This window comes from Hippoglossus stenolepis, chromosome 12 (genome assembly GCF_022539355.2).
Source record: "Hippoglossus stenolepis isolate QCI-W04-F060 chromosome 12, HSTE1.2, whole genome shotgun sequence".
In the NCBI taxonomy this organism is placed as follows: domain Eukaryota; kingdom Metazoa; phylum Chordata; class Actinopteri; order Pleuronectiformes; family Pleuronectidae; genus Hippoglossus; species Hippoglossus stenolepis.
This window is the reverse complement of record NC_061494.1, coordinates 6,260,143-6,276,312: the sequence shown is the minus strand read 5'-3', so window position 1 is coordinate 6,276,312 and position 16,170 is coordinate 6,260,143. Positions and strand designations below refer to the sequence as shown.

Below are 16,170 nucleotides of genomic sequence, written 5' to 3'. Positions count from 1 at the left end.
CAGATATTGGCAAATGTGTTTTTGATAGGATCGTTTTCTTAACTAGACCATGGCTAAAGGAACAGTTTATTTGACTTTTACGGTTTTATTTTTTTTCTTCTTCAGACATATGGAGATTTTATCTCACCCTCTCGAACCTTCTAAAATAATTAAGGTTGGATGTCATTCAACATGCGGCTCAGTCCTGCCTGTCAAGGGAGCGCCAAGACAGAGGGAATGACTGGCATCTGTGTATAGAAAGAAACAACACTGACCATACTGAAAGAAAATGTACAGTTAGAGGGGAATGAATGAGTAAACACCTCCCCACATACTGTATAATTGCTGTGGGTGTGGTTACACACACACACACACACACACACACACACACACACACACACACACACACACACACACACACACACACACACACACACACACACACACACACACACACACACTAGCTTGCTGACATGTGTCCAGGACCTGAAGAGTGCAGCTGGTCCTCTGAGGAGCAGCAGCAGCAGAGAGCTGGGACGGAGAGGATCAGCCACTGGAGCAGAAGCCCAGGCCCGTCTGGAGACGTCAGGTCAGGGCCGATGTAGGAGCTCGCCATCATTGTGTGGCGACGGCCTCTTCCAGATGGCTGCTGTGTGATTTAGCAGAAACGGGAAGCAGCTGTGGCCAGCGCTGTGTCCCTCCACGCTTGACTGGGGCCTGACATGCAGAGGGAGGGCATTTGCATGAGAGGGATAATGTGGCCAACCAACTCTGGCCCTGCCAGGATCCCAGATCTCACTTCTGCTTCTCAGCCAGCTGACTTACATGAGAATCAGACTCGACCAAATCCAAATGTAATGTCAACAGGATCCAACAAGATGTTGACCACTCTTTTTTACTTTAATGGCCATGACAGAATATTTAACATCCACTTTACGAATATGGTCTCTGTACCAGTGTTTTCTCAACATGGGCTCAGCTTTCCTGATAAAGGTGGTAAATTAAATGATAAATTTGATTGCTTCTATTGACAGTATGTAGTTAGCTTACTGTCCATCCTCATGTTTCAGATGTATGTGGATACAAATGAAAATAAAGGCCTAAAGATGTAAATAATGGTCTGTATTTACAGTGTATTGTGTTTTTCTTGATAACCACTTAAAACTCTTTAGAGTACAGTTTAGCTATTAATCTATTCACACACAATCATACAGTGAGTCTATGTGCAGCACTTTCTTTTTCACACATTACTCACACACTGTCGGCACTGATGACAGGGTCAGATTGGGGGTCAGTATTTCGGCAAGTGGAATAGAGGAACCAGGGACTGACCCTCCGACCTTCTGGTTAGTGGACGACCTGCTCCACCTTCTGTGCCACAGTTGTTGTTTTTTTAAAGAAAATAAATAAAATTTAATTAAAAAAACTTGTGTAGCAGAATTTTTTTTACCTTTTGTATTACTCATCAATGATCTCATATTTACCTTGTGACCCTCACATATACGGATAACTGTACCGTGGATTATATAGAATTAGCCCTACCTTGACTAGCCAAGTCAAACCCTGATAATATAATAGAAAATAGTATAACCCTCAAAGGGATCATTTCCAGAAAAATAAGTGTGTTTGATTCCCTACTTTGAAGCTACAGTTCTTAGGATTTCCGTTACAGTTTGTTTGGTGAAGTTTAAAGCAGCAGCTGATGAATCCATTCACACAAAAGTCTCATGTTGTTGTAATAAGTCAGTCAGTATAAATTACAAACACAATCTAATCACATGTTGAACACAACGTGTAATTTCCCTAATGAAATACAAAAGCAACAGGATTTCATGCTGCATTGTTCCATCATGCATGTGAAGGCAATTTGAATCCAAATCCTATAAGACGTTATTACAGAATGGAAATGTATTGAATGTCCATTGATGAAGAAATGTTGCCCATTAAATAAAGTAAAAAAACAGGGTCTGATTTCGTGAAATGCCATTATGTAAATGTAACTTATTTTTGTTAAAAACGTATAAGTTAAAATTAAAATACAACAGAAATGCTGTTTGTAGTTGAGTGTTTTTACATTCAATGTCATTAAATTCTATTCGTATAGCACCAAATCACAACATATTCAGGGCACTAAGTTCAAGACTTTACAAAATCATAATGATATATATTTTTATAGATAGTTATAATGATTCATAGATATTATTGATTTATAGATATTTATTCTGAGTGATTAATCCACCACTATGTTTAACTGATCAACTCAAAATATCCAAAGCAACGTGAATCACATCTAATAAATCGTCTCCGGGTAAATTAAATACTCAAAGTTTCATATTCGTTTTCAAATGTGAGTGTTTCAGATGTAAATAACAAGAACACAGGCAGCAAACATCTACTTGTCTGTTTTCTATGAATGCGCTGTGTAAAGTGTGTGCGTTTGCCACCACACAGCCCCAGATGTATCCACTGCTGCACAGCCACAGTCAAATTGTGCTACAAGCTTCCACCATATGGCTCAGTCTTCAGCCCATACTCTGTGGACTCTATGGATCCCGCCAGCACCAGAGGAATTCTGTGCATATGTCCCAGTCCAGCTGTGAGGAGTCCCCACGTTCGGAGACGTCCACAGGGGGTGGAAAGGAGGGGGAGGGGGGCAGCTTTCACTGCTGGCTAATTCAACAAAGTTTCAATACAGAGGCCAACCACACACATCTGAATTATTTATTAGGGACTTGACAAAAAGATGAAAAATAAATGAAAGTCTTTTTTCATGGTCTTCCAGATTTTTAAACATTACTTTCATAAAATTTACATGAGAATTTCATTTCATGTTTGCACAATCTATAATGGTCCTCTTCATCAGTAAAGTAAGTATGACCAGTGAGGGGGGAGGGGAACCATGAACACTGTTAAAAAGATCAAGAACCAAGAACTTTCACTTGACCACAGGATAATAAGTTTCTGCGGAGATAGTTCCAAACTGACCTGGACAGATCCTCATGTCTGCTTCTGCACCATAAACCCTGTGGATCAGAATAGGTACTAAAATAATGGAAGTCACACGATTTCTCATACATGGGAAGTGTTGCAGTAACAGATTTTCCTGTTGAGTCCACTGCTGTCTTATCTCTAACAGGAAGGGAGGCAGGGCATTACAGGTTTCTGTAAACATGACACCCAGGATACACTCTGTGTGTTGCCCAACTTCCATTGACAGGATTAGCACACCCAGCCTCAGGGGACCTTTCAGCACAATGAGACCTGAGGCAAAATGTGCAAATAAAACTGTGGCCACACTGCCCTCTGTGGATTCAGAGGGAGGAGGATGAAGTGGGAAGAGACTGATTTGGACTGGATTTGGATGATACCAATACTGATATTGGGGATTAGGGGATGATGCCAATACTGATATTAGGGAGTTCATTTTTCTGATATTGATAGTTTAAACATAAATTTCATTATAGATAACTAAATAAAAAATAAACAATATAAACAAAAATACACATATTTTCTGCATAGTTTATTCTGTAAAATAAGTTTTCATATCAGCGGATATCAGCAAACACAGATACCAATGTGCCTGTGAAAAGCTCATATCAACCGATATATCAGACAGGCTCTACTTACACTCTGTTTAAACTCTGAGACAGAACAAACTTTACTCTGTGACATCTTACTTTATTTTATTTAAGAAAAAACAATAAATTTGAAAACGTAATTTATTGAAACTGAACAGAATAAGACAAAAGTGAAGTCTTAACATAAGTGATATTGGTGAACATGTCTCTTGGAATATATACCAACTGCTGAATGTTCAACCTTATTATTAGAAAAAGGATGCTAACAACGGTATAAACAGAGATCCCCGTCTCTTTTAGAACAGCTTATGTAAACAACATGGTGCGTAATGCTTACATCGAAGTTCAGAGCAAAGAATGTGCATAAGAACAAGTTTCAGACATTTTCATGAATTATGCTTCATCACTCTACAGCAAATTGTGGTTATATTTTTCTTTCCAGTTACAGCAGGCTGAATGCAAGTAGTAAATGTTCATGGATCACACAAGAAATCAGACTGGATGTAAAGAGATTAACTGAACTCAAATATCTGGATTTAGAAAACTATGTCCATGAAGGTGCGCTTGTAGTCCACACCCTTCATGTTGTTTGCATAAACAGCATAACATTTTTTTCAACTGCTTTAATATTTTCCAGAGCTGAAACTTTCTCTCGTCCCAGTTCAAAACAACATTCATAACTTTAACAGAGGTAGAGGACAATCAGGATGAGGGGTCAATGTTTTAACGGCCACATCCAAAAGTCTTGTTCCACTCTTCATACAGCTCCAAATCCTTTGATGAGACACTGGGTCGAACTGTCTTCAGAGCCTCCTGGAAATCACAGTAGAGGATTGGTCGCACTTGGTCTGCGGTGATGGTGGCGATGTCGCTGAGCTGGATGCTTCGGATGGGCCCCAGCGCTGCCTCTCGACACAGCTGAGTCATGTCAGCCCCGGAGTAGCCCTCAGTACCTGTCACCACGCTGCTCAGCTCCGGCTCTATCAGCTGGTTCCTCTCCTGGGCCATGAGGTTGGTCACGATCTGCCACCGGGCGGCTGCTTCGGGCAGGGGGATGTATAACCTCTTTGCCAGGCGCCGCCGGGCCGCCTCGTCTATCTCCTGAGGCCGATTGGTGGCGCCCACCACTAGGATGCGGTCCTCCGCTGCTGTGGCTGCTCCATCCAGCTGAACCAAGAACTCTGTCTTTATCCTGCGTGATGAGTCGTGTTCCCCGTCTGTTCGCTGGGACAGCAGCGAGTCAATTTCATCAATAAAAATGACAGCAGGCTGGTGACAGCGGGCGATGGCAAACAAGGCCCGCACCATTTTTTCTCCTTCACCAACCCACTTTGATGTGAGCGATGAGGCACTGATGCTGAAGAATGTGGCACCTGATTGACATGCAATACATTTTCCTATCAGAGTTTTTCCTGTTCCTGGGGGCCCGAACAACAGGATGCCTTTGGGTGGACCCCTGAGGCCAGTAAAGATGTCAGGTCGCATCATGGGCCAAACCACTATCTCCTTTATGGTGGTCTTGGCAAACTCCAGACCTGCGATGTCATCCCAGGACACAGGAGGCCCATGGTCCATGATCTCACTCATGATCAGCTCGACTATCTTTGGCTCAAAGTTTTTCAGACGCTCATCCACGATCTGAGGCTCCGTATTGGAGTTACGGCTTTCCCCCCCTTCCTCCTCCTCCTGTCGTGGAATGGGTGACACAAATTTAGAAAATGTACCTCGAGGCCTGTTAGCGCCCAGAGATTTTTTCACAGCTGCTGCCATCCCAGGGGCCTGGCCTCTCTGGGGCTGATGGGAATTTTTCTTCTGTTTGTCAACGATAAACTGCTCGCGAGCCGTTTTGAAGTTGCCTCCAGGTCGCAGATCAGTGGCTGCTTGACCTCCGTGTGAGCCCCTGCCAACATCCCCTCCATCTGGGTTGTAAAAATTCTTCCGCTTAGATGGATTTGAGGTAGAGAAGAAGGGGGACTGGTAGTTTTGTGTGCCACCTGCAGGGCCAGGGTTTCCCTGTGGAAGAACTGAAGAAGAACTAAACACAGATTGTGGTCGAGCTGAAGGTCGAGAGAATGAGTTTGGATTAGCTGAGATTCCCTCAGAGCCTCTTGGCCCCTCTGCATGAATATTTGCAGGATTATTGCCACTGTTAACCTCTGTTTTAGGCTGTGGTGGTCCTATAGGTTTCAATAATGCAGCATCTGACCTGACTGCAGTAAAGGGAGCTGACAGGGAGCTGCCTCTGCTCTCTGGTCCCACAGATATGTTAACATCTGCTGGTTCCACAAGGGAGCCTCCTCCTCCTCCCCCTGTCTGTGCCTGTATCATCTTTTGCACGCAGGGCAGCTCCAGCACACTCTCCATGGTCAGGGACGACTCCCATTTGTCGCTGTGGTTCCTCTGACTGCGGGCCAGATGCAGTGCGCTCTCTGCGTAGTTGTTGAGCCCTGTGCGGGGGTCATCCGAGTCCAGCACCGCAGCATAGCGCTCGGAGTAGGTCCTGAGCAGGCTGGCCATGCCGGCCTGTGAGAGCTGGGAGCTTGCCCATGCATACTGAATGGAGAGGATGTGGGCCCGGTAGGCATCGGCCGTCTGTTCAGGTGTACAGTTGCCAGATGAAATGTCAAAGGACCTCCTCTGCCATTCGTCCAGGTGTGCGCCACTCATGCCTGGCCTGCTCCAACCTGGGGAAGGAGAGGGGACAAGAGTTATTAAAAATGCATGACCTTAGTAAAAGCCCAGGCACACAATCACCCTTGACCCACACGCACACAAAAGTTCCATCTTAAAATATTACATTCTTAGAAAACTGGATAACTATTAATCTGAAACTACCTACTAATTCCACAAACGTCTGTCGGTCTGTATTTTGAGCGCATATCTCACGAACAGTTCATCTTATCAGCTTCACACTTGGTACGTCTATTGTTAATGTCCCGACGAAGTGCAGTGCCCAGTTTTGTGTGATTTAGACATGCTGTCCATTCAATATTAAGAACAGGCCACCAGTATTTTGTCGCAGTCAGTGGGGGCGGGGCAGTGTGCCTTCAGTCTTTGGACCAAGTTGAACAGGTCTTCTTCAACATCCTTAGATAAACCACAGCAGTCAGCAAATGAGTCAAACTCGATGCAAGATCATTCTAATAATTGGATTATCTTTATTTTACCCAATCAGACCGACAGACATTCACGGTTGCTGATCACTGTCATGACAACAATGTTCATAGAATCCCTTTCCCTTTAAGAATTTGTCTACAAAGTAAAAGCACAAGGTTCGTTTTGTTGCTGCAATGTTTTATTTTGAGCTCAATTACAGGGCTTTTATTTTAGAAAGTTGTGAATTTGGTACTGAAGATTCATCATTCAAACTCGTTTAAAAGAGAAGAGTAACGAAGCAAATTCAGTTCAATTTTATGAAAAATATTGGCTGTGAAATCTTCCCTGCAGATAAACCAGGTGGGATGAACGCAAAGTTTTCTAACTTCACTCCGCACCATAGACTGTTGTTAAAAAGCTCTGCACACAACTTCCATTACACAAACACTAAAAAGTGACAGTGTATTGTAGAACTGTTTGAGGAGGACTCACTAATGACAAGGAATAATCCTGAAGTAGCTGCAGTTCTTTAACACAGGACAAGAGAACAGCCCATTCAAAACAGGCAGATTTAGAACTGCACAGCACTGGTGTGTATGAATGAGATGATGTGATGATGAGCAGCTGCACAAGGCCTACGTTCACAAGCAAAGTTGGAGCAGTGTCCTTCAACGACAGACTATCATTAGTTATACTGTGGGATCAATCTAACACTGTCACATGTTGTGATACACAGGTCCCACTTCCATCTGTTTAATGCCTCACAGCGCAAACAGGACCGAGGAGGAGGGACGTCACTTACTATGGATGATATCTTCTTAACTTCCCCGATGTTAAAAAGAGGAATAAATGGACACTACGCTACGAACACAACTCTTATTACGTTAACACGGCAGCCATACAGTTTAGCAGTTCCCGCCTCCTGTTTCTTCCTCAGCAGTACGACTTCCTGTCCCGTCCCAATTCGTTGTTCTCAAACTTAAACGAGTCTCTCTCACCAATAACCAACATGTCTGCCTCTGTACTGAAAGAACAACCAACATGTCTGTCTCTCTACTTAAGGAACAACCACCAACTCGAGATTAAATATGAGGCAAACAAAGAACAAAATTAAACAACTTAATCCAGAATAGCGGAAGGGGACCCATGTCGTGTAACAACAAGGGAGTGCTCCATTTATCCTCCAGGTTCGCCCAGAGACCCGCCCCTGTCAGTTAATGTGTTATTATACCGCTTTATTGTCCACGTAAAACTTCCCATTGTTAATATTTACTTATACAACAAGTGAGATTCTTACCGAAGCTAAAAAAGATCCTGTGTTGAGTTTAAAACTATTTCTCTCTGTTGTAGTTTCCAAACCACTCGGGTCCTCGCTGCTTATTTGTAGTGAGGTCTACTCCGCCATCTTGTGGTCACAACGCGCTACACAAATGAAGCGACTAAGGTCGCCCCCTCACGTTGCATTATGGGAAATGTAGTACAAAATTGTTTGAAATTAGGAAGAAAACGAAACTGTAATGTAAATTATTTTGAAATAATTACACTGGAACATGAATTGTATTCAAAGTTGTGTTATTTACTTTTCCCCAAAGTAAGAAACAGCTGATTAACAGCTACTCGTCGCGTCAGTGTACCAGTATAAACTACAATAACCATAAGCAGCTTCATGTTTGTGCCGTCGACAGTGGATGACAGCGGCCGCTAAGCTTCAGAGAATGAAGCACGCGCCGCCGGAGGAAATTACACTGCGTTTGTGATGTTATGTAGTTAAATATCGCGTTTGTTTACATTTGCGTTAACGTTGATTATCTTTCCTCATTGGCCTTTGAGGAGGGATCCCGGAAGTCTGTTTGTTAGCTGTGCACAGTGGTCGCAGCCCGTTAGCCGAGCCTCGAGCGGAGACAGGGTATAGATGAACCCAGACGGGACCAGCCCCAGGAGCCGGTCACAGCAGCATCAGTCACACCCTTGTCTGGAGGTAGCACTGGAGAAACTGTGTCTGCTGACCACCATGACGCTGCTCTCCCTCTCACGCTGCTAATGCGAATACGTGTTCGCCTCAAACTGCTGAGTTGTGAGTTAACCAGGATGTGTGGACTGGATCTGACTGACTCATCCTCCTCCTCATCATGGCCCGGAGAGAAGAGATAACCCTGACCAGGCTCTGCGCTGCAGTGCTCACCAGGCAGCCTCTCGACTAGCCGGACAGCTCGGCCATTCGCTCGGTCACGCTTTCTCTGTGTAAATGATAAAACCTCGCAGTCAGAGTGGCGTCATGAATTCCCCCGTGTACACCTTTGTCACCCGTGACGACAACAGCACTGTTTATGCTGAAGTTTCCAAAATCCTGCTCTCAACTGGACAATGGAAGAGGCTGAAAAGAGACAACCCCAGATTCAACTTGATGCTGGGTGAACGGAACAGACTTCCCTTCGGACGTCTAGGTAATCATGTCATTTTGCAATTGTCATATGTTAGCAGCAGGCAGAAGTGTGTGTGTGCGTGCGTGCATGGTGTGTTATTGAATGTCCACGGCTGCTGTGACGGTGCAAGGATGCTCATTACAACAACATCCTGTGCAAAGATCGTCTTTTGTTGAGATGCGCAGTGGTGTTCACATGTGACTTCCCTGAAATGAATGTTAAAATGGCCCCACTTGGCTTTTACAGGTCATGAACCAGGACTGGTGCAGCTGGTCAACTACTACAGAGGAGCAGACAAGCTTTGCAGAAAGGCGTCCTTGGTCAAGTGTGTACCTTGTTTTTTTTGTCTCTCCATCATTCATATTACTAATGCACTTATGAGTAAATCATTTAAAGGGGATTACATTAGCTGACCATCTCCCTTCTCTGCCGCCAGGCTGATAAAGACCAGCCCGGAGCTGTCCGACTCCTGTAACTGGTTCCCAGAATCCTACATCATCTATCCCACTAACCTCAAGACCCCGGTGGCTCCAGCCACAAATGGCATTAGCCATCTGAAGAACAATCCTAAAACAGATGAGCGGGAGGTTTTCTTGGCCTCTTATCACTCTAAAAAAGATAGTGGGGAGGGTACAGCGTGGATAGCAAAGTCTTCTGCTGGAGCTAAAGGTAAAATCTGTTACAAATGAGCCTTTATGTCAGACACTTTACCTTAAGTGTCTTCTTAGATTATATTTTAGATTAATATAATCTTTCTGAACTCCTAAAGGCAACACTTTCTCCTCGATTAACCCTCTTTTATGTGATATACTGCACATATTATGTACAGTTTCAAACTTATGATGTGGTAGATGGCATAACTTATTCATACTCATTCCAACAGGGGCTGGTATTTTGATATCTCATGATGCTAATCAGCTGCTGGAATACATCGATAATCAGGGTCAGGTTCATGTCATTCAGAAGTACCTGGAGAATCCTTTACTTCTGGAGCCGGGACATCGGAAATTTGACATAAGGTGAGTGTGTAGTGTTTAACACAAACCCACACAGATTGTGTTATTTGGTCCGAACCTTGTAAGTGAAGCTCGTTTGGTTTGTGTTGTGTGCGTTTGTCAGGAGCTGGGTGCTAGTGGACCATCAGTATAACATCTATTTGTACCGGGAGGGTGTGCTGCGGACTTCCTCAGAGCCCTACAACGACTCTGACCTCCAGGACATGACCAGCCACCTGACCAACCACTGCATCCAGAAGGAGCACTCCCAGAACTACGGCCGGTATGAGGAGGGGAACGAGATGTTCTTTGACGAGTTCAGGGTGTACATGCTGAACACTCACAACGTCGCCCTGGAGACGAGCATATTACCTCAGATCAAGCAGATCATAAAGTAGGTCCCTCAAGTTTTGCTGTGAAAACCTTGGCAATCACATATCACATTGAAAGCTGAAATGTATTGTTTCTTTTAAGTGACAGTTGTGTTTAGTCCCATCCCAAACACACAAACCAGCCTATCTGTTGTGGCTGGAGACGTCTTCAAAATCTACTACTGAAACTTGTCAGTCAAATCTGTCCTAGTTGACTGTAACTTGGTTAACTAAGTTACTCTATTAGTGGATTATATTTAGTCCTGTTACCTGAGTGCAACAGAAGCAATGACATGAGACAACTTTTTTGTTGTAGGATTTTTGACTTTGTTTCCATTATTTATTTAACCTTAATTAAACTAGGAAAGTCCCTTGAGATTATATTTTCTTTTTCTGGGGAGATGTGGCCAAGATATAAATATCAATAGTGATTAGTTTGACGGATGCTTTACCTTAAACTTCACCTTTAGGCAAGTACAGGTATATTAAAACATGTTAGCTGCATGACTCTAGTGATGGTAATATCAGTATGTCCATCAGTCCATCGTTTTGGTCCAGACTGAAATCTTTGGTACAACACGATAAGTGGGAATGCAATGAATATCTATAATAAATAAATAAATAAATAAATATATATATATATATATATAATATTTTACTTGGTACCACTATGAGGTTGACATTTGTAGCTAAATGTCCCTACTGGATTAATTCTAATGACTTAATTGACTTAAAATTTCATTTTGCCCCATTCGCTTGGTTTATGACGTATTACCTGCAAAACTAATGTCATTCCTCAGCTGTACTTTGTGACTTTTACCTGATAAACATAAGCATCAACATAGGCTGCTGGCTTTATCATTGTGAACATGTTAGCATCTTGCTTAACTGCAAACTCTAAGAGCCGTTACCATGGCTGCAGACTGTATTATAAGTGGGAATAAATCTCTCTGTATCCGACATGTGTTTTATAAACATCTGAGCTACTAAATCTCTAGATGCTGCTGTTCTTAGAATCCACTGATTTTTCCTGAGAAGCTGCAGTTTAAAGTGCACTTGCTGTTGCTGTGTTCCTTACAAATCACTGCAGAGGTCACTGCAGAGGTTTAACTTGCTGTTGTCCTGGTTTAAGTCCACATGCAGTATTTAACAATGCACCTAATGGCAATGACACGACAAGTACATGTATTCTGTTAAGATAGTATTTTGAAAATATAAATGGAGCAAAGAGAGTTTTTTTTTTACATATGAGTCATTGGTGGAAGAATATTCATCAGAGTTGCGTCGTGTCATCAGATCATTGTGAAGGATGATAATCTCTACAATTGTGAACTCAGCATCACCTGCAATGTAATCACTCGTATTAATTCATCGTGTATCAGTGTGGAAACGTGAACAATAGTGGAAAACTGTAGAACATAGTGCAGATTACAATAACAACAGTAGGAGCGCAATAACAGAGATAATTATGTTCGCAAAGATAATTCCTCTGCAACAGTGCATGCTGGGTAGCCTTATTGGACATTTCCTTTCAAACAGTCAAGATCTGTGATTCGTTGATGCCTGAAATGTTGATATGAAATATGTTTAGTTGGACATGATTCTGTTGTCTGGTCTCACAGGAACTGTCTTTCGTGTATTGAGCCGTCGATCAGCACCAAGCACCTGTCCTACCAGAGCTTCCAGCTCTTTGGATTCGATTTCATGGTGGACGAGAGCTTCAAAGTGTGGCTCATTGAGATCAACGGAGCTCCAGCCTGTGCACAGTCAGTAACATTCAGCTGATCATTCATGCTGAACATATTCTTTCTTTCTCTGCATCTCAGTCAATTTGTTTGTGATATACACAGTTTTTCTCCATTTAGAAATAGTATAGTTCTAGTTAATTTAGTGTATTCTGCCTCTTCTGTTCCTCCAGGACAGTTTTGCCTTCTATTTACAATATGGGGAAAACCAAGCTTTGAATATTAGATGCAACATTCTCTGCTTTCTTTCCCCTGTTCAGACCTGGTATTAACATCTGTCCTGAGAGATCCAATCACAAGGGGACAGAGTTATGTTTGTCTGTTCATACCTGGCATTAAAACACATCCTGCCGGGCCTCCTGGAACTTGTGATCAGATCTCACTTCCCTTCTCTAAATGCAAATGAAAACATGCATAATTTTACAGATGTGTCTGTTGCAGAGTCGTGTTGGCGCGAGCGATATGAACGAGAGAGACAGAGAAAGCAGCGTAGCAGGGACTAGATTAAATATTTTACGATATTATGTGGTGATCAGTGGCCACAAACAAATTAACATATGGGAACTGAAGAGTAAAAATAAGTGTGATTCATTGTGAATGTGCAGCAGGTCAGACACGTGGCTGTTGTGATGAGGATAGATGTAAATACCAGTTCTGAAAATGTTTTCATTGTTTCAAAGTATAACATTGATTTAACTCAAATTCATTAAATCAGTCTCACAAGTGAACATATTTTCACTTCTCCTATTCTTTCCTCCTGCAGGAAACTATATTCAGAGCTATGTCAAGGTATTGTGGATGTGGCCATTTCCAGTGTCTTCACCCTGAACAGCAGCAGTGACTCCCCCTCTGCCTCCACCTCTCCTTATTCCTCCTCTCCATCCTCCATGTTCACCACCAACTCCTGTTCCTCTCCCAAACTGAGAGCCCCTCTTCACGTCGGCCCTTTCACTCGACTGTAAGCTCACACTTGTCTCCTCCAAACTAGAAACTTCCTCATGCTAGGTCCTCGCCCATAGAAGAGATGTAGCACACGCCAGCGAGCAGGGCCTTTATTCAAACCTCCCACTCCCCAATTCCCCAGGCAAGTCAGGCGAGGTTAAGAGGGAGTCTCTCTTTTCATGGAAATCACTGAACTGCAGAATTAATCTCTGCGCTCCTCGTTATGCATATCATAAACGTGCGGATGCTGATGAACGTGTGGGAGTTTCTGAGTGCGGACGAGATGCCCTTCCATCTCAGTCCCACCGCCGCCAGTTTTCTCCCTGGGAAGATGAATGGAGCTCTGAGGGATGTAGAGATGCTGCCAAGTGAGACTAGTGCCTTACATTTCCAACCATGCTCCCTTAAAAAGACTGCCAGTTAGCTTGCTCTGTTACCGTGACTTGTACTTGTTCTATAAGCATTTGCACTGTTGCAGTCAATGCAGTCATGATCCGTCCACATGAGTAAGCGTAAAACAGATTGCTTGATAAGATCTTGGTGAACTTGTTATTTTCTCATCAGACACTTATTTTTTATTTGTTTTAATCGTTTTAATTTGAATCTATTTTTTGATCTGTGGAATGCTAACAAGCCACAGGGACCGCTCTAAGCAAACCTATGACTCCCTTATATAATAGTAGCTAATATACTAACCAAATAAGTCTGATGAGCGAACCAACGTGTCAAGGTTTGACATCAGTCCTCTGACTTCACAATGTGGACACTACAGCGTATTTACACTGAGGGCAGGATGGTGGCATTAGTGATCAGGGAGATCGTCCTTTTGCTCAAACGCCCAAGTTTACAGCAAGCTCCCTGACCTCTGACCTCTCTATGAAAACGACTCCCTTAATAGAGCTCAACAGTGTTGTTCCGGAAGTGACGCTCCCATTCATTTTCAGAAATCACGTTGGTACAATCGTATCATTACTACACAATGTTAATACACTATATACTATCTGAAACACTGTAGACGTACACACAAGACACAAACTACAATATATTGCAATACTATATCAACATAAGGTTGAATTGAAGAACAAACGCGTTGGAAAGGGATAATTTGCAATGGTTTATGGGATTTGTAGTTCCCTTTGCTCTTAAAATAATTATGTACACAGACCTTTGCTTTTTTTCCCAATATTTGTTCTGCTCTGAATCAAATGTTTTATGATCATGATTCATCTTGTTGCTGGTCGGCCTGGCTCCAGACTTTAAACTCTTTTTTTTATTTTTTATATGGATTCTCTGAAACGTCAATTCAGAAAATTTATGGGAAATTTATTTCCGAAACCAGAGCCATTCTTTAAGTGGGGCAGTCAGTGATTAGTTAAGCTGAAGACACTTTGATTTGTCATTTGAAGAGAGCATGTTCGTGTGAACGCATGTAGTAGAACGCATCCTAATAAACCGAACCGTTCGCCCCCAGTTTGTAAAGAGCTGCCCTTATATCTGTGTTCTACTTTGGAACAGATAAGAGTGTAAATGTAAAGTGTTGTTAATAACTGTGTGGATTATGTTCTTTTTAATTGTTGAAATGGAAGTAGAATAGATTGTCCAACGTTTGTTGTTGATTATTAGAATTAGTGTAAGACCCCATGAAATAAAACAAGTAAACATTTGTTTATAAGGGAGCTGATGGAGACCAAATGGAAACCCAACAATTTGGTTAATTTGATTTAATTTTTATGTTTATTTTTGTTTAAATTAAATTTTTATGTTGATTTTCATTTCATGGGGTCATAAAAAAGTGTTTTGAGTTCTTTTATTTTCACTGAGACATGAGATGGAAAAGTTTCTTTACTCCCTAATACTTAAGTAGTTTTTTCTTCCTGGTCTCCAGAGGATAGGAATGTGTTTCCATTCAGAATCTGTGACAGCTGCATGCTGGGTGGTTGATTTTTGTTGTGTTTGCAGGGAGCTCATTTTAGATACAGAACATGTTAATAGTTCTCTCATAATGTTAGAAACCCTGCTGCTCCTCTGTTTTAACCTCAGTTCAGACGTGTGAGGCTTTGTTTCCCACACTATTTGAGTAACATAAGTTAAGGGACACCGTCACAGCATTTATTCATGTTTTTAATCTCCTTGTATTTGTGTTTACTAGATAACTCTGAAGAATGAAGGATATGTGAGTGGTTTGTAGGTCAGAAAAATGGGATTGTCTTGGGCGGGCTACACTGACATAATACAACTTTGTTGTAAAATGAATCCCAGAAACTAAGAACAGAGTTTGGTGAATCAGTTTCTGAGTTCTGCTGTAGCTGAAATGATGTTTGGAAAGATGATAATGTAAGTCAAAAATTGGTTTTTAGGGCATGATTATGTTGTTTATTAAGTTACAAGGGTTTGATAGCGGATTTTGGAAATCCAAAAGCAAACTATCAGTATTATTTAAATAAAATTTGTTGGGAAATGTCTTTCCATCAAAGGGACGGGTGCCTTAGAGGGAATATTGCATATTCATACAAAAAAAAAAAGAACGCAATGAACCTCCAACATTGAATGCACCTTCATTTGTTTGTACTGAAGTGAATTTGCTTTGTTCATTATTCAACCTTTTTTGGATTCAATGATGTCATTTCTTTGTCGTCAGAGTTTCTTTGCACATCTGACAAATTTTCTCATGTTTCGTTTTTTTCCTCATCTTTACCAAAGATCAAATTCCAGTTGTAAAATGTTTTGTACTTACTTTAATCTGAACGTCATCACATCGACTGGCCAATGGGATCGTAAAGCAAGTCTCATATTCAGGGGGACGTGTGTGCTGTGCTTCTGTTCAGTAATGTTTTATTCAGAATCTTGCATGAACATTTGTCTTTATCAGAAACAATACTGCTACAATAAAAAAAAATACTATCATCAAACTACTGTCATCTTTCTGACTTGACTTGAGTAAAGAAACATCTTTAGACAGACATGAAGGTGGGTATCCATCTTCTCAGCTGTCTCCTGGTAAGAAATTAAGATGTTACACAGTGTCCTCCAGTGACACCTTT

General features: G+C 42.0%; 2 protein-coding genes across 3 annotated transcripts; one reads left to right on the top strand and one right to left on the bottom strand.

Moving 5' to 3' along the window:
* Positions 1 to 3,684: 3,684 nt before the first annotated feature.
* On the bottom strand, positions 3,685 to 8,054 carry fignl1 (fidgetin-like 1). 2 transcript variants are annotated; one of them, XM_035173616.2, is made up of 2 exons: positions 7,951 to 8,054; positions 3,685 to 6,241 (listed from the first exon to the last, which is right to left on the bottom strand). In XM_035173616.2, exon 2 carries the CDS (start codon positions 6,222 to 6,224, stop codon positions 4,281 to 4,283), a length of 1,944 nt encoding a protein of 647 aa, XP_035029507.2. In that variant the 5' UTR covers positions 6,225 to 6,241; positions 7,951 to 8,054; the 3' UTR covers positions 3,685 to 4,280. The 2 variants fall into 2 exon arrangements, with proteins under 2 accessions (XP_035029507.2, XP_035029505.2); XM_035173614.2 differs by lacking the exon at positions 7,951 to 8,054 and adding an exon at positions 7,456 to 7,848.
* A 284-nt stretch (positions 8,055 to 8,338) lies between these two features.
* ttl (tubulin tyrosine ligase) lies at positions 8,339 to 16,038 on the top strand. Its single transcript, XM_035172925.2, has 7 exons — positions 8,339 to 9,097; positions 9,323 to 9,401; positions 9,513 to 9,745; positions 9,960 to 10,095; positions 10,196 to 10,465; positions 12,065 to 12,208; positions 12,951 to 16,038. The coding sequence occupies exons 1-7, from the start codon at positions 8,899 to 8,901 to the stop codon at positions 13,147 to 13,149; spliced, it is 1,260 nt and encodes a 419-aa protein (XP_035028816.1). The 5' UTR covers positions 8,339 to 8,898; the 3' UTR covers positions 13,150 to 16,038.
* The last annotated feature ends 132 nt before the right edge of the window (positions 16,039 to 16,170 follow it).